Here is a 24,355-nt window from a genome sequence, read left to right as displayed (position 1 = left end):
ACCTTGTTCTCAATTTATGTGAACTACCCTTTGAGTCCACTAATATCTTCATGGAGATTGCATATGGTATTGTTTATGGTGCGTTTTCTACTTTGCTCACAAACCCTAGGAAAGTTGTAAAGTTGAAGAGATGACAAGAACTCTAGGACTGCTATACCTTACCACTTTGAGTACTTGTAATGTTTGATATCATTATTCTTTTTATTTGTAAATAAATGTCCTTAATTTAAGCAGGTAAAATCATTGTTGATGGTAGGTTTTGAAATTTTAATCAACATAAAGGATTAAATATGTGTTAATTGGTGAGTAGTTAGAGTTGAAATTTATCTAGGAGATGAAAGAGATACTCAAGCAAAAGTAAATTAAGCTATCTGTTCACGAATGATATAATGGGTAAAGAGGTGGGCATACGCGAGTTGGTTGTGCACATGCATACTGGTGTATGCATATATATTGGATCGATGATGTTATAAAGTAACTGATACTTGCATAAACAAAAAGTTTCTACCTGGTGCCTTACAAACTGTCAAGCAAGAATATTAACAAATATTTCACAAAACATGATTTATCCAATATATATGCATCTATTAATATTTTAGTGTGCACCCCCCCCCCCCCCCCTTCATCCACACGCACACACACACACACAAAAATGCAAAAATGTGATCGCACTTACAACCCATTACACACCACGCCAAACACTACAAACCAATATAAGGAGATAAGTTACTCGAACCCGCAGCAACGCGTAGGCACTCCGCACTTTTGCTAGTTAATAATAAAGTGAGGGCATTTGGGTTTTAATCCAACCCAGCAATAAATAAGCCCAACTAAGACGAGCATCAAAGGAAAGGAATTCATTAGCCCCCTTTGAATCTGATTATTCTCAAGAGCCACCCACAGGCACAGGCAGAGGCAGTGAGTTCTGTTGTGGAGTTATGGAAGACATCGAGGACTTGTTGGTCGGAGCTCCACCTGGTTTCCGACTACCCGTTACTACTACTACTACTGCCTCCGCCGTTGGAATAAACTATTATAACAAAAACAACAAAACAACCAACAACACTTCATCCGCATATCAAATACCAGGCACCCAGACCATTTTTCTCAAGACCTTTGGCTGTTCCCATAACCAGGTACAACACTTCTTCTTCTTCTTCTTCTTCTTCTTCTTCTTCTTATTTATTAGATAATTACTACTTTAAATCAGTTAGCACCCTATGTTTCATTGTTCGCAGAGTGATAGTGAGTACATGGCTGGCCAACTTTCTTCCTTTGGCTATGCTATCACTGACAATGCAGAAGACGCAGATCTTTGGCTCATTAATACGTCAGTCCTTGTATTCTATTCTATTCTATTCTATCTATAATTATAATATTTGAGGAGGATGTTTTTGCAGTTGTACCGTCAAGTCCCCCAGCCAATCCGCAATGGACACTCTGATATCAAAATGTAAAACTGCAAAAAAGCCACTCGTGGTCGCTGGATGCGTGCCTCAAGGAAGCAGAGATCTCAAACAGCTTGATGGTGTCAGCATAGTTGGAGTTCAGCAAATCGACCGCGTTGTGGAGGTTGTTGAGGAGACCCTTAAAGGTCACGAGGTCCGCTTATTGACTCGCAAAACGCTTCCAGCACTTGATCTTCCCAAGGTATTTTTATTTTATTTTATTGGTAGAATGAAACAAAAGCTGAATTAATAATAATAATAATAAAAATAATAATAATACTAATAATAATTTGTGCAACAGGTGAGGAAGAACAAGTTTGTTGAAATTCTTCCAATCAATGTTGGCTGTTTGGGGGCTTGCACTTATTGCAAGACTAAGCATGCTCGAGGTCATCTTGGAAGCTATACTGTCGATAGCCTTGTAAGTATTTCTCTCCCTTAATTGGGTAATTATATTAGGGACCATTTGTGCAATTTCCTCATTATTTTATAAACTCTGCAGGTGGGACGTGTGAAGAGTGTTGTAGAAGATGGAGTGAAAGAGATTTGGTTGAGCAGTGAAGACACCGGGGCATATGGTATTCTTTCTTCTTCAAAGCCTCACTTATAAAGTGGTTTATATCTATGCCTTTGTTATTAAGTGCGGATTTGCAGGTCGCGATATTGGCGTAAATCTTCCAGTTTTATTAGATGCAATAGTTGAAGCACTCCCGTCAAACGGGAGTACAATGCTTAGAATTGGGATGACCAACCCACCTTATATTCTCGAGCACTTGAAGGAGATAGCTCATATCTTGTGTCACCCTTGTGTCTATTCTTTTCTACATGTGCCTGTTCAGTCTGGTAGTGATGCTATTTTAACTGTAAGTCATGCTATCTGTAAAAATTACAATTTTTTTTGACACCTCTATTATGTTATATCGATTGAATTTAGTTCTGGTAAACGAGCATGCGTTTACAATATTTGTTGGTTGCGGATGGCAGGCGATGAACAGAGAGTATACAGTAGGAGAGTTCCGGAAGGTAGTAGATACGTTGACTGAACTTGTTCCCGGGATGCAGATTGCTACTGACATTATTTGTGGGTTTCCTGGTTAGTTCTTTTGTCTTGTTTCTTTATATTCAACAATCTGTACTTCATATTAATCCAGATATCTTTAAGATCTTAAGTTTAAGACCAGAGTCTAGGCCATTCATTGATCTTATGTATAACCGCAAACCATTTTATAACATGAGTTGGAAGATGATTAGTAACCAAAAGAAAGGAGCACAAGTAGCATGTTTTGGTAGTGGAAACACGGATCACATATTTAACATACAAATAACATTTTTAGGAAGGATAATGAGTGTTTAAGTTAGAAACAGGCAGCTATATAAAAGCCATACCCAAATGAAAAAGAATTATGCATGATGCATACCCTTTACAATAAATAAAAAAAGTCATATGAACCGGCATACAAATACGACCATCGGCTTTTAAGCCACCATTACCTAGCAAGCCCCTGGTTTACTAAGACCCTATATTTATCCAAATTTGAACTACCACTTATGAAAACCGAAGTCCCAATACCGAAAACCAGCACAACAGACCCACCTAAACAAAACAACACAACAAAGAGAGATTAATGTAAAATGGAACACAATTTTGCATTTTTTACGAGTAAACTTAGATATTTTGTTATTACCTACACTATCAATATAAATATAATTTGCATCAAATTTCAATTTAACTCTTTTAGCTTATTAATTCATTTTAATGGATTATTTTACTTTATTTCATTCATAAGTTTATTACTTTATTTCATCATTTCCTGTTTGCGGTGCGTGCATATAATGTATATATGTGTGAACCTTCGGGTGTGCAAAAGTGAAATTGCACTAATTTTGACGTTATTTTACTAATCTCGTGAAAATAACGTTAAAAGTGGCGGAAGGGTAATCAGGCATCATGTGGTGGCGTTGACAGCCGAAAGACAAGGTGCATGCACCAATCGGCCGGTGTCCCAATGGTTGAGTGTTATGTGCCTTATGTCCAAGGCTTGATGCAAACTACTATCGAGTTGGGGGTCTCGCCGGAAGCAGCCTCTCTATCCCTATTGGGTAGAGGTAAGGCTGTCTACATCTTACCCTCCTCAGACCCTACCATAGCTTTGCTATTGGTTGGATATACTGAGTACGATGATGATGATTTCCTCTTGTTTGGATAATTGGATATACAGTTAAACAAAGGGAAACCAGAAAAGTCGTTAAATCAAATTGATATAACATAGGAGAAAATGGGAGATTGTAGAGAATTAGTAAACATGCATCCTAGTTTCCTTTTGATACGCACCGGGTCGTACTTTCGGTCAAGCATGTAGGGACGTGGGATTTGAATCGCTAGCTGGCATGTGGTGTGGGTTTATGTTTGGCCATTAATCTGCTCAGAACATACCACATTTCACATTACTTATGCTATAATTTTATAAATAAAACTGAGTCATTAATTATCTTTAAACCAAATATATTTTATAAATTATTAGAATGTGATGAACCAAGTTATGATAATGACTGTAATGTCACCACTCTACGGTTTACCCTTGTTGAATCAGTATAGTACTTCTTACTTTATAATATACCATGAAGTCTATGAGATTAGTGTCAACCTCCATTACATATAGTTTGGATTAACATTGGTTTTTGGATGGATGTATTCAAAAGAAATTGATAACCTCTATGGAATTCTTATCCTATATAAATTTCCGTTCACTAGGACAAGGATTTTTAACATTTGTTTGTAAGCTCAAAGAATAGTTAAACTAGGGTTTGTTCTTGGATTTTCCAGCTGACCCATAAAAGATTGATAAGAGGTCTGCAGATATACCAAAGATTTTGTACTAAAGAGATAACTTTTGGGTTTGCAGGCGAAACAGATGAAGATTTTGCTGAAACGGTTAATCTAATAAAGGAGTATAAGTTTTCCCAAGTTCACATTTCTCAATTCTATCCTCGACCTGGTATTATTACCTTTTCTTGTACCCTTATATGTTACATTATAAACGAAACTTTGTAGTTAACAAAGGGACTCAGGAATTCCAAAAACAAAATCATTTTTTTGCTCCACTGGAACTTTTAAGGGGTAATCTGTTATTTTATTAAATTTCAAGGGCATCATTAACGGTTTATAGACAGAGTATTAAAGATCACAAATGAAATCTCACATCATGGAAGTTTTATTGCGTGCATTGGTAATAAAAGTTAAAAACAAGTGTTTCACCTTTAGACTTCATGGCTATGCAGCTAATGCGGAAAAATATCGGATATCGGTCTAGGACCTATATTTGAGATATCGGTAATTTTAATATCATGCAGATTTTATCTATATAGCAATTTAACACCTAACAATTCTATATACTCTCCAACCATTAAAAATTAACCTTTTGCAACTTACAGAACACCAACAGTTGTAGCAAGTAGGAATTGATTAAGACTTAAAACATTAACATTAAACACTAAAAATTGACAATTAAGACTTAGAAAATCGATATCGGAAAATTCGGTGATATAATAGGTCAAACATTGGTCCAATATCGGTCGATATTGCCAATAATATCGGACCAATATAATGACTGATTTTTGCACCAAGGGACCGATAACCGGTATGTCGGTGATATACCGGCGATATCGACCGCACAGCTTCATGGTATATTTGATTATCTTGTATTATCAACGAAACTTCTAGTAACATTTATTTTCTTGATTGACATTCGAGCATTTATTTATGATCCACTGTCATATCACAGAATTTGATTGTAAATGTTGGTGAGTGCAGGAACCCCAGCTGCAAGGATGAAGAAGGTGGGTAGTAATGTAGTGAAGAAAAGAAGTCGGGAACTCACTTCGGTTTTTGAATCATTTACACCTTATAACGGCATGGAGGGAAACATCGAGAGGATATGGATTACCGACATTGCAACTGATCAAGTTCACCTGGTAACTTGTTGCTTGTGTATTTGTCACATTCGATGTTCATTAAAAACTATTATCTTATTGGTGCTTCTTAAAATCTTCTAGGTTGGCCATACAAAGGGATATGTGCAGGTTCTGGTTGTTGGTCCCAATACTTTGCTCGGGTCTTCAGCAATGGTAAAAATAACTTCAGTTGGACGGTGGTCGGTTTTTGGTGATGTTATTGAGATTCTAACCGAAAGTAATGACAATGTCATCAACAAAGAAAAATCCTGCAACCAAGATACATGTGTGTGTTCACCAGCAAAACCGGAACCTTTTGCTTGTGAATCTGATGTTTGTGGGCCCAACGGTTGCAATACTGCTGCAATCGATTCGTTTCCAGAAGCCCAAAGTGGCCCGTCTAATTCAAGTTTGTTACACAGGAGGAAACCGTCAGCAACAATGGTGGAAACAGACGGCAACAGTAATCCGAAACTGGCAGCAAGCAATGTTCATGATTGGGGGATTTTTGATACCGCTCTTGTTGGCGGGATTTTTATCAGCTTCTTGACGATAGTCGCTTTGTTTTTGTACGTGGGTTTTTAAGATTTTGTGTTGCTCTCTCTAAAATGTGATTTAGAATATAAACCATTTGTTTGTTTTGGAGCTGGTTGCTTGTAATTTTTGCATTTCAAGTATTTTCTTTTTCATGAATTTGATTTAAATTTCTGCAATTAATGACAAATGTTCTATCTTAACTAGTGTTGTAAAAATCCCGACTAGGTAACGATTAATCACTAGTCCTCACCCTGCTAATTAAATTTGGGCTAGTTGGTCAATTAGTTAGTCAATGGTCAACTCCGGCTAAGATCGAAATTAATCGGATTTAGTCGGTGTTTGCTAACGAGGTTCCGGTTAAAATAAGTAATTTCAGGTGAGAATATAGCCAAAATCAACTGGTGAGATTTTAGCCAATTTTTGGCCAAACTGTGTATGTTTATATATAAAAAGCAAAAATTGTATAAAAATGTGTATTTATATAAAACTAAAAATTACATATAAAAATGTTTGTGTATATATATAAAACTGAAAATTATATATTAAAGTCGATCCAATTAATCCCTATTAGTCGACCGCCAGACTAGTGACTTTACAACCTTGATTTTAGCATATGAAGCCTTCTGCTGACAGAATTTAATTTGTACACTAGTTACTCATTTGAGATGAAACAGAAAACTCAATACACAGGTAAGAAAACATAAACAATCTTAAAAGAAGAAATACATATGCCTTTTAATTGATTATCAAGAAGGTTTACATTTTACTTGTTTTTTTTAAGGTAAATTTCTTTTACTTCTCAGGACTAGAGCCGGACCTTTTGTCTCCGCCACTAAGCCACCAAATCCTATGCTTGAGTAATTTTCTGTTCTCAAAAGTAAGTTTTCAACTTTCCTATCATATATAATCAGACTGACTATTACATAGACTATGCATATGGGGAAAAAGAATCTTGATGAACAAAAAACCTCATATGAACAACCACAAACCACAGTATCCAGCCATACTGCAGGATCTATGTCTACAGTTAGTCGAATCAATTCCACAATCATCATCAGTTAAACATCGATGATCATCACGCGCATCAGGCACATGGCAAACACTCTCAATTTCTTGACCATCATGTCTCGGGTTCAATAAATTTGCTGGACAGACTTGCATCGACATCGCGCTAGCTTGTTTCTTTTGTGTGTTAATCTGTAAGTCAAATATCACCAAAATAAATATGAACAATTATAGAGTGTGAAAGTTGGCAACAGGGCTGTCAATTCGGGTCTTATTGTGTTTTAACAGGTTAGAAACGACGCGCTTAACACAAGTATCAGCATGAAGACGACTTGTTTAACTACTTTATATGCCATGGCTATAAGACAGTTTCATGTACCAATAAGGAGAAATGATGGAGCCTAGCCTACTAATAAATTATTTCAATTATTTAAAAAGTAAAAAATAAAAACGCACTTTCTTGATTAACATGTCTAATTGTGTTTTTGACAGCCCTAGTGGTAGACATAGAATTTGCACCTTGATAGAGGTAAAGTTACGAGGGGTGTACGTATCAGGAAGCCGTTCGTGCCAATCACTTAAAACAGGAAGAGGATGACCTTCGGTCGTGAATATATAATTCCGACCCACCAAAGGTGAATCATCAAACAGAAGATACAGATACTTGCACCTGTTTGTTCATCATATAACACCTTTAGAAACAATTTCAAGTGCTAAAGCAAGTAAGAATTAAGAGTTGTTACGTTTCAGCGAGGAAGAAACTATGCTGGTGATCTTCTAATTGCATGGTTGTTACATCTCTAACGCTTGCAAATCCACCTTCAACTTTCGTGTGTAAATTAAGAGAGTTTACAATCGCTTCACCGACTTCCATGTACCATGGATCTGGTACAAGAATTACGCTATGCAGTTATATCATTTTATCACACACATGCAAGCTGTCATTTATATTATTGGTGACAAAAGCAAGAATCCGAAAAACATACCTTTTGTTGCTTGATACAAGTAATATGTCGACTCTGCCAACTCTGGGCGTAAAGGATAGTGTTTTTCTGTTGGGTGCACAATCTGATGATCCAACAGATATCTGAATCATTTGACCCAACAAACTTCTTTCAGGATCATAAAAGCACTTAAATGTCAAAAACAGATTGAAGCTTTCATTCATACCTCTCTGGAATAACTCCAAATTTTTTCCACACGTAAAAGAATTCACGATGTGTTAAGTTAGCAGCTGCAACATCCCCAACAAGAACCTAATCACAAGCATAATTAGTTAGTTATAATGAAGGTAGCCAATATTGTGGATGATGATTTCACTTACCTGTACACCTGGCCAAAACGCTTGAAGACTTGTAAGTTGCCAGTAAGTTGCTCTTCCGGTTCTCATATCTGCTTCATGATACCTTCAATGTAAAATCAAATATTTGATTACAAGCTTATAAGATAAACCCTTAAACTGCAATTATCGAAGTACATTCTTTTTTATTATTATTATTATTTTTACCATGAACCGTATCTGAAATATTTCTGCACAGCAAGGTACGCTGACTGAAACATCCTCCAAAATTCATCTTTTCCAAAGAGAATGTGAGCTTTGATTAAATACTCATAAAAAGAGTCAACCCCTGTTGCAAACAAGTTCAAAATCACCATCTGTTAACTACATGTGAAATGACTAAACTATCCTTTAACTAAAAATAGATTTTGGTCATTTTATAAAAGTTAACAAAAAAATTTAACCTCCATCCATGTCAAGGATCATTTGTGTTACGTTCGTGTAAAAGTTTGGACAAGTTTAGTTTCTCAAGGTTATGGACTTAAAAAGCATAATATGGGCATACCGCAGATACCATCTGTGAACTTTATTTAAGTAAAAGATAAAAAAAATGGACCACATACCAGCACCAATGCCAGAAGAGTATTCAATCCATTCTCCAGTTACTACATCAAGTGTAGTTCCTAAAAGGTTCAGAGAACTCCTCATGCCCCACAACTTATGAAGAGCCTTCAAAGCCGCTTGTTCAAATCTTGAATCACCCGTTAATCGTGATAATGCTCCCATTTCAAGGATAAGTGATCCTGTATTCATGTCAAATATTAGATTTTTAATTTGAAATATGAATACTAAGACGGATGGTCCCGCTCTCTTACCACAACCAGAGGTGCTTGTTTCGGTCGTCTCATTCTCCATAACGCCATACTGCCCAAAATTTCGCACTTGTCATAAAACCTTCTTACAAACAAAAGCATAAAATATTCATTATACTCTCAAGTTGCAAAAACCGTTAAATTTGTTGAGAGATGGCATAATGAAATATGAGAGAAATAACCATTTTATATGGTCAGTTAAGAAAAGTTTTTATATAGTTTTGTTGATCAATACATGTATGGGAGTTAGCCAAATCATTTTCTGTTAATTTGTTTTGTCTTTATATCAAATTTGCCACTTGACTCAAAATTTGCCACTTGACTCAGGACTTCCCACCATTAAATAATGAATTTAAATGCAACAAAACTATTGGAATTTTTTATTTTTGAACGGCGAAAATATTGAAAGTTAATCCTGAAACTGGCCATCAAGTATGTTAACAGGTTGGTTTTGAAAGAAAGTGAAAGTTGAAGGGGTAATCTGAAAACGTTTAATTAATTATGATGAGCAAATTGTTTAATGTTTTGTGTGAGTGAATCTGGGCCAACAGAAAACAATAACACTAAAAGTATATTATAATGCATATGAAAATGGAGATAAAAATCAAATACCTTGAGGTTAATCCAGGCATAGGGCAAACCGGTGGGCGTGTTAAAAGCGGGTAAAAAACGTTGCCCTAAATCTCGAGCCAAAACAAGCAGTTGATTGTTGTAAGTTCCTTGAATGAACCTGTTTGTAGGATCAGTTGCAAGAATATGAGCAGATACAAGTCCTCCAAGAAGTCTTATGTTGCACTACACAATAACCATTAACAGGAAGATTACGCACCAGATTTAAATTCGCTTACCCGTTACAGGTGGCATTATTACAACAATACTTGATTTAGGAGGTTGTATGCATTAAAATAGGCTTTTTTTAATTTGATATGTTTGAGATAAAACACAACCCAAATTGACTTATTCATAAGTAAATGGATCATTTATAGTAAAAGATCATTTGTTTATGAAGATTAGAAAGAGCTTTTAGGAGGCTTCATCATCATCATCATCATCGTACTCAGTATATCCCACCAATAGCAATGCTATGGTAGGGTCTGAGGAGGGTAAGATGTAGACAGTCTTACCTCTATCCCATAGGGATAGAGAGGCTGCTTCCGGTGAGACCCCCGGCTCGATAGTAGTTTTGCATCAAGCCTTGGACATAAGGCACATAGCACTCAATCATCAGGGACACCGGCTGATTGGTGCATGTGCCCTTGTCTTTCCGCTATCAACGCCACCACATGATGCCTGATTAACCTTCCGCCACTTTTAACGTTATTTTCACGAGATTAGTAAAATAACGTCAAAATTAGTGCACTTTTACTTTTGCCCACCCGAGGGTTCACACATATATACATTATATGCGCGCACCGCAAGCAGGGCGTGAAAATTATATGCGCGCACCCGAGGGTTCACACATATATACATTATATGCATATATACATTATATGCGCGCACCCGAGGGTTCACACATATATACATTATATGCGCGCACCCGAGGGTTCACACATATATACATTATTTGCCCACCCGAGGGTTCACACATATATACATTATATGCGCGCACCGCAAGCAGGGCGTCAAAATTAGGAGGCTTATCCCGCATAATAAAACCGATACACAACAACACTAGAAAAAAAAAGAAGACAAGTGCCTTGTTGTGAAAAAATGTATGTTTCCGATGTGAAAAATGAATTTTAAGCAAACAGATACGAGTAAATGTATTATATACCTCAAAAAGATTTATCCTTGCATCCACATCAAATGTTAGATTTTCTGAAAGCCACATAACCGCCTTTTCAAATTCTGTGTTGTTACCCAATATTACCAGGCTGCAAGAAACAAGCATTCATATTTATTTTATTTATTTCTCCAATTAGATATAAAATAATCGTTAACTCAAACAGACATATAGTACCTGGACAATGATTCAACAAGGGTAAGTGCGGTTCCATTATATTGTTGTGGTAAGTTTTCAAGCTATAATGAGAAAAAAGGAAGACTAAGTTTTACAATAATGATTTGTCAGTTAAGATAGATAAGATATTACAACCTTTAAATTCCCAAGCTCACTAAGAGAGTTGGTGAAAGTTTTGGTCATAGGTTTTAATTCATCATGCTGCATATAATAAACATTAGTCTTTAAAATTCCCAAGATCATCAGGTAATATATAGGTTTGGTAGTTACCGGAAATGCGTATGTCATGTAGTTGTCATAAGCATGATAAAACCTGCACAAGAGAAAATATTCCCCCCAAGTTACAAAAGAAAAGTAACTAATAATAATAATAATAATGGTTATTGAAAAAAGAAGAAGTTAAAGTTGGACTTACATCTTGCGAACCTTTTCACTCATCCGTCTTCTCTTAGCTGATAGACCGGAAGAATCTAGCTCCGACATGGATGTGGTGGGACTTATTATTATTATCATCATTATTATAAACGCCGTCCAACAACGAACCATTGCGAGTCAATCAAAGATGATCGATCCGCTGTTGTTGTTGTTTGTTCAATTCAAACAACTTAACTTTGGTTTGGTTTGGTTTGGTTGGGTTCATCTATTATTGTTTGTTTGTGAGCTGGCAAGTTTTTGGACCAATAACAAACGGGTATACGTGTTCCGAATCCAATCACAACACAACACATCAGACAGAGATCTACAATTCTGAAGCTGCCTAGCTGTTGATAATATTAATAATTAATTAAAGTAAATACAATAATAAAAAAGAAAAGAGGCCTAGTGCATTTACACGATTCAGATCAACCTCGGTGGTGTTCTTAGATTATCACATCACGACAAAAACAAAACATAACTTTCTCTGCTCGGCTCTTGTTAGATTATTCTTCTATGCTTTCTTTTCACTAATACTTTATATAAATATATTACGGATAAAATTAAAATACAACTATAACAAAAATGTAAAGGATGAGAAAGAATTTAATTTATTCATCTTAGATTTTTTTTAGAAAACTTTTTTTTATGTTTAAAAGATTTACTATAAAACGATTACAATAAAGTGACAGGCAAACGGGCAACAAGCTGCGCCGTAACCCCCTTTTGAATATCAAAGTCAATCCTGCTAAAAACGAAGCTTTGAGACCTAGAAGCTGAAGAGGTTCCGTGTACGACGCGCTGAACCCTACTCAAAAATTTCACAGCCTCTGGGGCCAGATAACCAAATGTATCAAAGGCAAATGGTAGAAAGACATGTTGATTATCTAAACAAGCTTTCTCGTATTTAAACAACTTTGCCCGATTCAGCCTTCAACGCAGCCTGACCCACAACAAACCCACGGTCCCTAAGCCCAACAAGAGGAGACACTCCTGTAAGATCCACACAGGCGTGTTTCCCCCCTGCCCACCCGAACACAAGAATATCAGCTGGTCGTAAAGTAGACCTCCCTTCAAGAGGATCTGTGAGAAAGTTAATAAGGGCCTCCTTTTTAACAGAAATCCCTGCCCGTTTAAGAACATCACACAGAAAATCCATAACCAAATCATGTCTGTATTTAAAGCTAGGCAATTCTTTGCAATGCACAGCATGGTCACCAAAAGAATCCAAACAGACCTTGCGACAAATTGGGTAAGGTTCATCAGTCGGGAACATAGGGATCATTAACCGGTACTTAAGGATAGCCCGATACTCCAAACCCGACATACGTTGGCCTAATCCTTCAATGGGGATGGCCGTTAGAAAATCCTGAGCCCGAGGAGCCCGAAGGCATTCAAACACCGCATTTTGGCGAGGAGATAGATCAAACTTCACTTCTAAACTCTTGACGATTCCACTAAATAAGGCACTCGTCACAACATGTTGGACTTTAGGGGGGGCGGTGTCCTTATTAGAGAACCCGCTAAGATCAAAATCTGGAAATGAAGTACATAAACGATCCATCGCACACCCATAATCAGAGTCCAACCCATAAATATCACAACCCCGAAGAATATGGTCTTGCAAACACCATGACTGTGCTCTCGAAGCCACAAAAGCATATGTAGATACATCCTCGGCCGAACAGAGACCCAACCCCTCATAACGGGTCGGAAGTGATGCCAACCTCCATTGGAGCTCCCCAAAGAACGGACCTCCACAAACCACGATGTCCTCAATCTCCCTTCGAAGACCATTGTCAAATATAGAAATAGCTTCCCCCACATACATAGGTTGACACGTTCTCAAACCGAACAAAAGCTTAGCGACTCCCATACATGAGCGAAGCAAAAGAAGCTCGCATTGAGGATCCCGAAGTCTTGGGAGACAGCTCATCAGTTCCACAGCGCTAGATGCCCTTTTCATAGCCAAACTGCTGATAAACCCCGCATCCCGGCTTACAGCACCACCAAGGAGTTTCACGCCAAGCACCGGCCTTCCAATCCCGCAAAGGAACAACCCCTCCTGTACCTTCACCCCATTGTATGTTGGCCAAAATAACTCTGTTTTCTTAACGTTTAATTCAAGACCCAAACGAGGCCCCTCAGACCTTATAATATCTAATGCTTTGGCTACCTCTCTAGTATCCCCGATAATCGTGCCATCATCCAAGTACCAAGCATGAAAGAGAAGCTTGCACCGATCTCTGATTTGGTGAACAAGTGGGTGCAAAACTAAGGCAAAAAGGAGAGGCCCAAGAGGGCCCCCCTGTTGAACCCCAGTGGTGGATTTAATGTAAGTATCCCTCACATATAACCTAGCCGACTACCCATATAAAAAATCCGCCCAAAGAGAAATGGTAGGACATCGACTCAGAACCTCATGTAGAAGTGTCGTCCTATCTACTAAGTTGAAGGCATTGGAGAAATCAACAGTAAGCATAGCCAACGACCCATCCGAATGAAACTGATTTAGAAACCTGTTCGCGCTATGTAGCACGGACTCTGCCCCACTGGGGACTCCCACCCCAAATTGAAAGTCACCGAGGTTTTTAACCATCTCCTTCCCGACACCCCTCATAGCCACCTTAGAGACCAACCGCCTCCAAATGGCCCCAACGGCAATAGGTATAATCCCATTGTCCGGTTTAAGCAACGACGTAAGTGGGGCAGACGCAACAAAATCTGCCAAGACCTTAGGACACCTTCCCCCCAAAAAATAAATTAACCACCGCAGAGATAGCCTTGAGCAAACCATCCGCAATCGGAGACCCCTCTCCGCACAACGCATCTAAAATGTGTTGGGCTCGCAAACCGTCCCGCCCACACGAAGTCACTTTAGGGAAAGATTTAATGCACCCAAGCACACTATCAACGTCCACGACAAGGGGAGACTCAGAAAGCAAGGAAGCAGGCATAATCGGAGGTGCCATGATGGGATGCTTAGACAACAAAGCGTTCAAAGTATCCTTACCGAAAGGTGCAACCCCTGAAGAGCAAAATACCTTGACCGCAGTAGTGAATTGCCCGTCCGCAACTTTCCGCAAACATTGTTTAACATTGGCGTCCAACCCGACGTTGTCAGACTCGAGGACAAACGCATCACCACCCGGTGCATCTCCTAGGGGTTGGTCAAAAAGCGATATAAGGAGCTCAAAGAAACCGTCACGGTCACCCCTAGCGGATAGCGACCGTTGAATAATTCGGCATTGCTCAGACTTTCTATTGCCAGACCTGCGTTGCTGATGATTAGAAGGTCTGAAAACTCGTAATGTGCAACGTGGTAACAACAAAAGTTTCACCCACGCCTCAACAGACTCTGGCATAGCCGCCACCTTACCCAGAGCATCCACTAAGGCTTGGGAAAAAGCCATACGACAACTATGAGGAATGTTTTTAACAGTCGTAATAGGAAGAGTGAAGACACACTCAAGGAGAGCTACATCCACCTCCACCCTTCCCACCGCGACAACTTCCCTCCCAACATATGGCTTCGCAATCCCCACTATAAATTCTTCCACATCTCCTGTGACACACTTGTACCAGACCGACCCGTCATCATGATGGCACCCCCTACGGAGAGCATGTGACTCCATACACGCTCCACACATCCACCTATGCGAGACCTTTAAATCCTCACCAACCGAAATAAACAAATCCAAATTCGTCGAGATCGCATCCCGTAAGGTTTCTTTCTTGTCATCCGATGACAAATGAAGCCGCTTTATATGTGCGGCCAATCGAACCCCTTTGGACCCCGGTAATCCATCCAGGCAACAGTGGAATCCTCTAAATGGACACGGCCAAACAACCTCCTCAATAATCCCGGTCATACCACCCCCGCCCAACAAAACATCCCGGTAGCCACACACCCCAACAAAACACCCCGTATGCCTCTTAGATTTGGATAGTAAATATTAGACAAAATAGAAAAACTAGTCATTTATGTTTTCTCGATTTTTCATTGGACGTCCTTTGGCAAAACAAATGACAGAAAACATCTTTTGTACTTTAAAACTCTATCATGTTACGTCCTTTGACCCTAACCCAGTTAAATTTTCTCGTTAAATCCAGTCAAGTGCAAGGCACATGATGGTAGTTTAGTCATTTTACAATTTAATAATCAAAACTAAATTATAAAAACATATAAAGCACACTTATCACACACTCACACACTCTCTCTCAACCACCACCATCACCAAACAACCACCGCCTGTTGTAAAAACCACCACCTGTCGTAAACCCACCACTTGTAAACACCACCTATTGGTCCCGTCAACGCCCCCATTACACCACCCACATCTACTCCTTGATCGCCGCCGTCCTCCTCCTCCTCTCCGTCTCCATCCTCTACCTCCGCCTGACCTCCCACCACCCCAGCCACCACCACTCCGACCAACTCACCTTTGATCCCCTCCTAGAAGAAGCCAACCCAATTCCGATGGGAGGATTATTCGGGTTTCGATTCCAATTTCGAAACTCAGTTTCATAATAATATTAATAATATTAATTTTGGGTTTGGTTCAGATGATGTTGTGTTGGATTATAATGTTAGGGCTAAGTTGGTTCAAGTAAAGGGTCTTGAGGATGCGCTTTTGTTGACGGTTGGGAATCGAGTTTCGCTTTTATGGCGGCGGTACTGGCGGTAATGGCGATTGAGATACCGAGGTGCGGCGATACTGTTGGTATGGTGGCAGCGGTACTGTTGGTATGGTGGTTGTTGCGGTAAATGTGGTGGTTATTTGCTTGTTGAACTTTGTATTTACTCGATTTTCTGGCAAACCTTTGGTGCTGGTTCATAACTGGTTTTGAGAAATTAATAGTGGGATTTTTAACAATAGGTTTGAGTTAAGAAAAAAGGAGGATTTAATTCAGTTGGGTTTTTAATAGAAAAAATAGTTAATTGGAACACACCATCCGCCACCGATATGTGTTCTTAGCGGCAGTGGTAACCTTGAACTGGATGATGATGATGGTTGCAAATGGAAGAAGTAGTAGAGAGAGAATCAAGATAAAGAGGAGAGAGAGAGAGAGAGAGAAGATAAATGGAATAAAGAGAGAATGATTTATTTTTAATATTATTTCATTTGTTTTTTAGTATACGTAAAATGACTAAACTACCCTCATGTGCCTTGCACATGACTGGATTTAACTAGAAAATTTAACTGAGTTAGGGTCAAAGGACGTAACGTGATAGAATTTTAAGCATAAAGGATGTTTTCTGTCATTTCTTTTGCCAAAGGACGTCCAATGAAAAAACGTGCAAACATAAAGGATTAGTTTTGCCATTTTATCTGCAGATTAATTTAAAAATAAAAATTGATGAAAAGTGCATGAAGGTAATAACCCATTTATGATGACTTTCTCTCTCCACATGCAAGACACATGTCAATTCCTCCATCATTTTAAAGCGTCTATAACTTTTTCATACGTCATTTTTTTAGAAATTTGTTTTACCAAATAACAAGCGTTTTTTATCTTTAGTATAAATATCATATTCTTATATAAAAATAAAAGAAATTGATGGGTTTTTCTATATTTTGTTATTTGGTTGTCCATTGTGGTTTTGTATGCATTATGTTATAGATTTTGGTCATTGTTTTTTCAATTGATACTCATATTAAAGATAAAAATTAAATACAAATATTACGTCATTGTGTCTTTCTTTTGTCATTAAGTCTTTGTGCTCAACATTTGTCTTTATACTTATCTTTGTGTTTTAGTTATTGTGCTCAATATTCACTTAATTTGAGAAAAATAGTATTATATCCATTATGTATTACGTTCAAGTCATTGTGTAAATGTATATTCCATTGTGTTTTACGTTTCAGGTCACTGTGTTATATGTATTTACCATCGTGTCTTACGTTCAGGTCATTGTGTTATAGTTTATATGTATTTATTATTGTGTTTAACGTTTCAGGTTATTGTGTAATATGTATTCATCATTGTGTTTTTGTTGGTATTTTTCATTATATTTACATATTATTTTTCAACGTTGTTATTAGTATTTAAAAAAGCACAATGATCAGTTGAAAGACACAATGACGAAAAAACACAATAACAAACAGAAAAACACAATGACGAAAAAGACACAATGGTAAGCAAAAAGACACAATGACGTAAATTTTTTTAAATTTTTATATAACAAAATTATACTCATATTAAAGATAAAAAAAACGCTTGTTATTATGGTGAATTTTATTTAAAAAAAACATCATTTGAAAAAGTTATAGACGCTTAAAAATTATGGGGGAATTAACATATAACTTGCATGTGGAGACATAAAATGTGTACTATTACTTTTATACCGTTTTTTGTTTGGTCTCTACTTGCAAGCCCGTCCCTGAGAATGATAGACAAAAGTTAGGCCTCGTGCGCGATAAATTATGGGCCTCTTCCTTAGGGTAATATCCGTCTCATTAGGGTATAGGGCGTTTGTGATTACCCTTTGAAATTTTTTACGGGTTTGGAATGAGTGTGTGATTCACAATATACTCAATTACCTGACTCGATCAAGCAATTGCATAACCCTATTTGCACGATTATATACTTGATTGTAATCAGTCATGATAATATTTTTTGTAATATATTTTATATATGTTAATGTATATGTTATATACAATATATGTTATTATATTCCGTATGCCTTAAAACTAAAATGGTAAGCATTCAATTGCATGTTGATATTCACACATACGATCATTGTAATAAATCAATAAATAATCAATAATTGATAATAAAAATGTCATCAAGTTATTGTGAATAACTTCACTAGTTTCAGAAAGCGACCTAATTTCTTGTTGTCCTTTAGGTGGAGGTGGCTCTCACGCGCCAGTTTGAGAGTATTTATTTCACCATCTGGGTAATCATATTGGGTTTTGATAATTGGGTCTCACACTTGATCATATATATATATATAAAGTTTAAGAAAAAACACTTGGGTCCGTTTGAACATTTGGGCCTCGTAAAATAGCACAGCCCAAAAATCGGGCATGCCTACTTGACACATGTTAATTAATTATGACTTCTCACACTTTTAATTTTTGTTGCCCTTTGTAAAATAATTCAACCCTATATAATTAGCTTTTATCCCCCGTATTACGGGGGTTGTTTTACATTATTCGTTTATTATATTTATATAATTTTTGATTTTAATTTTATTTATTGTATAGAAGTTAATAATATACTTAGTATTTAATGATGAGAGGGTTTCACACAAATATGAGATGTTATAACCTGTTTTAAAAGCTATTTGTGTTTGGTGAGACCCATGACCCGCTTATCTTTTAACTATAAAATTATTTTTTAATTATAAATAATATATATCTTTTTTAAAGAAATCATATATTAAATTTTTTGTATATCCATATTTTATAAGATTTTCATATCAAATATTTGATGAGATTAATTTTTACTTTAACGACATGTTATAAACCGTTTAAAGGAATATATGGGTTTGGTGAAACCCATACACATGAATTCGGGTCAAATGCATAAGAAGCCTTCATTTACAAATAATTCAATCTAGTGATTTGAGAGAATGTAGGAAGTAACCAGATAGCTTTTAAATGTTTCATTTATATATATTATAGATTTATGTAATAGTAATTCAATTTTAAATTTTTTCAATCAGGTCACTAATAAAATCTATTGTTTCAATCAGGCCACTAAAGCTTCATTTGTGTTATAAAATATAAATAAAAAGCGAAAAAATTAAAATGCTTCCCCCGTCATTCCTGTTAAAATTTTTTTTAAGAAAAGACATAATGTCGAGATCAAAGACACAATGACGAAAATGAACAAAATACACAATTATAACTAAAAAAATACACAATATATCTTAAAATATAACACACTACCGAACAAAATATAACACAATGTTGAGTAATATAACATAATATCAAGAAAAAAGACACATTGTCAAGGAAAAAAGACACAATCAATTACGAAAATAAACACAAAACACAATTATAAACAAAACGACACAATGATCGTTTTCACTCATCATTGTGTCTTTTTTTTTGGAAAGAGGAAGTCGGTGGAAACATTTTTGTGATTTTACTTTTTTCGTTTTTTATTTAATTATGAGCTATGATTTTTTTTATAAAAATTTTAGGGGTTTTTTTTGTGTGGATACAATTTTTTCTCATCATTATCATTTTTGTTCCCTTTACATAATAACTTGACCCTTGGTTACTATGAACACCAAAACAGAGACAAAAAAACACCAGGGGGGTGTTCTCCGGCATTTTTGGGCCAAAACGTCGCTCACAACGTCTCGACTACGCACGGTTACGTTGTGGGATACAGACTTTGCTAGTTATCCTAACACGTGTCAATGCCACACAATCATTGTTTTTATGTTTATTTAATTTCTTATTTTTTAATAAAATATAACATATAAAATGTTGGGTCTAGAGAATAATTGAAATATTATCAACCTTCCCTAAATGAGCTAAGTATGAACTACAAGCATCTCAAATGCACTCCAAGCATGAAAATACTTCCTCAAGCATAAGTTATGCTAACGAGCATCATATTGTCTTTGATATCTTCTAAGTGTTGAACCCGAGCTTCAATACCATTTCGAGCATGAGATATCCCAAAGAGCCAAGTTTTGGTCCCGAGAAAAACTTGTTGACGAGCAACAACTTAAACATGGATCACGAGGATCTGTGTGGGTCGAGCATAGTGTTGCGTTAATAATACTCACAAACATGCTAGTAGGGAGTTAATGAATATCTTAAGTGTTACTCGTAGCATAAGTTTAGTCACGAGCAGCTGGATAAGAAACGAGCATCTTATTGGTTTCTTGTATAAATAAGAATAAAGACTAAGTGTGATACGAGCATGAGGTCTTTATGCTAGAGTTAGAATATCTTGCTAAGTAAGACATGCTCATGAAGATGAAGACATGCTTGAGAGGAATATGTGCCCGATGTATAATATTCTAAGTATGGACATGCTCGTTGAAGACCAACACATGCTAGAGATCACTATAGTCATCACTGGTCAAGGAGACATGCTCAATAAAGACTATTTGTTGCTCAAAGACCGTTTTACTTATGTAATTTACCTCTGACGACTCACCTGACATTTATTACAGCCGCCATTCCTTTATTGTCAAAAACACTAATTCCTTGTGCTGAGATTTTAATGAAAAATCACTAAGATATTTGTTTCCTTATTTAATAACTTGCTAGTTATTGTGGATTTGTCTGCTTTAATTAGAGTTCTTCTATATTTAGTTCGTTCTTGTCCATTTAGTGTAACAAACAACAATCTTGACAAGTGATATCAGAGCTATGGAGCTCGATTGAAGGCTAACTTGCTGAGTTGGTTAAGATTGAAGAACATAATAGCTGCTGAATCTAGTTTTTGACACTAGATCAGAAGTTTTTGAGGTAAAAGTTGAAGATATCACAAGGTAAAGTTAGTTGTGTATTGTTACATTGAAAAATGAAGTCAGTGTTGTAGAACTTGTTAATATCTCACTGATTTGTTGGATTTAAAGGTTTAATAGTGTTCTTTTACTATATCTACAGTATTTTACTTATTATTTCTCTTAGATCTTGGTCAAAATCCATTTTTCAAAATGTTTGTTACATATCTGAGTTTTCTATGTCAGATTTGACTATGTTTTGTTAGATTTGCTACGTTCTCTTTAATATTTGTTGTTTTTAGTCAAGTAATTTTAGGGTAATTCTAGTTTTCATTTAAAAACTTCAAAGACAAAAAATTATTGTTAAAATTTATAAATCAAAAACAAAAAAGGATATTGATAAAGAGGTTTCAACTAACAAAATTTCAAAGTTAGTTGGTCAGTCAAACTTCATAAAATGGAAGGTGATATTCCAAGAAGGAGTATGCTACAATGATTTTGAGGCATGACATTCAATTAGTGAAGGGCCATTTGAAAGAGATGCACAAATTGCTTCAGAAAGACCTTATCAACCTGGTGAAAGAGCATTGATAAGAAGAGGCGAGAAAACAATGGCTATGCTGAAGCTGGGTTTATCATGGAAAATTTTAACAAGTGTGCAACATCTAACATCTACAAAAGAGGTGTATGATTCTGCGATTGGTATGTTTGAAGGAAATTTTAAACTAAAAGAAATCAAGAAAGACATATTAAAGAAACATATTGATAATTCAAGTTCAAACTAGGAAACAGATTGAGTTATGTGCTGCAAATATTTGTGTCTATTGTGAATGAGATAAGGACTAAAGATCTGGTGATGAGTGATAATGAGTTGAACAAAAAGTTGTTATCTTCTTTATTTGCTGAATACCAAATTTATAAAAGAAAAACCAAAATTTCTAAATATGAAATTGGATTTAGTCATAGCATTCTTGCAAACATCAAAGATTGAAATTCTTAAGAACAACATGATAAGGGAAGATAAACCAAGTTTTTCCAGATGCAAATGCACTAATTGCACCAATGAGAGGATTAAGTGTGAGAGCTCTAATACAACAAATTATAATCATAGAAGAACCAAGTGTGTATTCTGAAACACCAAGAATTTACCATGTTGTTCAAAATGTTGCTAGTACAAGTCAATCAAGGTTCAATGTGCAAATGATTGAAGAACCTGAAATTATTTCCACTCCACAAGTTCAAGCTCAAACACGTTCACAACCTCAAAATTATGATTATCAAGCATTATTCTCAGCGTTCACAGTCTTACAATGGATTTGTAGCAAAGAATCTTTTTCATACAAGCATTGTTTAAGATGACTTAGAACAAATGGATGAAAATGATTTGGGGACATGAATATTAATTGGCAGGCAACCATGTTAGCTTTGAGAATCAAAAGATTCTTCAACAGAACTGGAAGATCTAACTTTGCAGGTCCACGGGACATGATTGGGTTTGATAAGACAAAGGTGTTATGTTATAATTGTCAATAACCTGGGCATTTTGTTAGAGAATGTAATCTTCCAAGAGTGTTTAAAAATTAGAACAAGAACCTCAACAATCAAAGAAATTAAAATTTCTGGAACCAATATCAGAATCAACAACAAAGTGGGAACAACTTTCAGCAGAACAACAATAAACATCAAGACGTCAGTCTTCAAAGAAACCCTGTTAATCAAAATCAAAACATAGATTATCAACTTCAAGGCAATAACATTAACAATCCGAATGTTCCTAGAAATCAAGGTAACTTTGCAGCCACAAATGATCAACCTCAAGATGGAAATTTTGATTGAAGTAACCATGCAGCTGAAGTTGCTAAGGCAAATTGTGCATTCATGGTCAACATTCAATCGCAAGCTGAGTCTTCATGAAGGGTATCTTTTGAACCAATGTTTATTAGAAATAAATATAAGTATTTTATTGTCATGTATATATATATATATATATATATATATATAGGATTTGGTTCATTTCAGAAGTAATCTTATGGTGAGAAGTGCGAGAAGAGATTTTAACCAATCAAAAGTTTTCTATTAATTTTGTATTAAAAAATTGTAGAAGTATATTAGTAAAAAGTTTAAGAGTTTCTTTTGGTAATTAATACTAATTAATGTTAAGTTACAAATGACTATACATTTATTTTTTATTTTTTAATTTGATTTAATCTTAAAAAAATACATAAAACAAAACCACCATACTCATACTATAAAATTACATTAACCATCATAAAAACAAATACCTACACAAATCATAGTATTAACCTACACATAAAAAAACCATTTCATATTATCACCTACACATATCACAATATTAATATACATGCATATAATTAGTTCATGGTAACCTACACAAATCACAATATTAACCTATATATACAAATTTACTTCGTGTTATAGCCTATCCATTTGTATTCACCTAGGCATATCAGAAAATTAACCTACATAAACAAAACTTGTTCTTGATATCACATACAATTAATAGTATAAAACTTGTAAAATATTCGCAATGTAGGAACACATCATGTTTTTTATTTTATTTTAATTATTCTATAATCTATCTTTTATGTGTAGGCAATACGAGTTATGTGTAGGTGAATATTATTTATATGTAAGTGAAAATAAAATGAACTAGCAATCTGTGTAGGTGAATACGAGTTATGTGTATGTGTTGGTGTAAACAAAAGAAACAAAATTTGTGTAGATGAAAATAAGTTGTGTTTGTAATACGAGTTACATTTTGATAAAAATAAAAATAACTAAAAAATCGTATAATTTAACATGAGCTACATGTAGATTATTATGTTATTTGTGTACGTGATCAATTAATTACAATTAACCTACATATACATTTGTTTTCATATGTAGGTACGTAAAAGAAATTCAAATAAATTTTATGAAACTATGAATGTAAAAAATTTTCTCTCGATTATATTTCATTAAAATTATTCTAGAGGATGTTTTATGTAAAAATTAATTTATCTTTTCTAATATTTGTAACTATCTACAAGATTTAATATGAAGAATAATTTATTAGTAATTAGGGAATTAATGCTTTGAACAACTAGGAGATAATTAATGGTTGAGATTGACTTCTAGCACTTCTCGCATGATCCATCCCCTATATATATATATATATATATATCGAACCGTCTAATATAACTTGTATAAGGTTATATTCAATAAGTTTTAATACTCGAACACACTTATAGACTAAACAACCTAGTATGAACCATTATCCTACACTTAACTCAAATGTATACAAGCATTTGACATTAATTAAATTCTATACAACTTTTTATTTTTGTGTAGCCTTATTATGTGCAGCTACTAAAAGAGATTTGCTTGACCACTTTATATATATATGCTATTTAACTTTTCTTGTTCGAAGATGAATAGTAATAGACTCAAAGCGCCTCCCCAAAT

The 24,355-nt window shown here is 35.7% G+C and overlaps 2 protein-coding genes across 2 annotated transcripts; one reads left to right on the top strand and one right to left on the bottom strand.

Moving 5' to 3' along the window:
* The first annotated feature begins 904 nt into the window (after positions 1 to 904).
* On the top strand, positions 905 to 6,107 carry LOC143568303 (uncharacterized). The gene is made up of 10 exons (XM_077054490.1): positions 905 to 1,136; positions 1,239 to 1,330; positions 1,401 to 1,650; positions 1,750 to 1,869; positions 1,951 to 2,026; positions 2,103 to 2,311; positions 2,433 to 2,541; positions 4,352 to 4,444; positions 5,260 to 5,420; positions 5,502 to 6,107. Exons 1-10 carry the CDS (start codon positions 939 to 941, stop codon positions 5,982 to 5,984), a joined length of 1,791 nt encoding a protein of 596 aa, XP_076910605.1. The 5' UTR covers positions 905 to 938; the 3' UTR covers positions 5,985 to 6,107.
* A 669-nt stretch (positions 6,108 to 6,776) lies between these two features.
* On the bottom strand, positions 6,777 to 11,649 carry LOC143568302 (alpha-mannosidase I MNS5-like). The gene is made up of 15 exons (XM_077054489.1): positions 11,468 to 11,649; positions 11,323 to 11,365; positions 11,188 to 11,253; positions 11,053 to 11,114; positions 10,867 to 10,966; positions 9,705 to 9,887; positions 9,096 to 9,144; positions 8,844 to 9,023; positions 8,449 to 8,569; positions 8,266 to 8,347; positions 8,112 to 8,197; positions 7,928 to 8,028; positions 7,685 to 7,826; positions 7,461 to 7,611; positions 6,777 to 7,133 (listed from the first exon to the last, which is right to left on the bottom strand). Exons 1-15 carry the CDS (start codon positions 11,596 to 11,598, stop codon positions 6,906 to 6,908), a joined length of 1,725 nt encoding a protein of 574 aa, XP_076910604.1. The 5' UTR covers positions 11,599 to 11,649; the 3' UTR covers positions 6,777 to 6,905.
* Between the last annotated feature and the right edge of the window lie 12,706 nt (positions 11,650 to 24,355).

This window comes from Bidens hawaiensis, unplaced genomic scaffold, assembly GCF_021521415.1.
Source record: "Bidens hawaiensis isolate Kalapana, Puna unplaced genomic scaffold, B.hawaiensis_p1.1 tig00023903_1, whole genome shotgun sequence".
NCBI classification, from domain to species: domain Eukaryota; kingdom Viridiplantae; phylum Streptophyta; class Magnoliopsida; order Asterales; family Asteraceae; genus Bidens; species Bidens hawaiensis.
Note: the sequence above shows the minus strand (reverse complement) of the source record. Positions and strands in the feature narration are given on the sequence as shown.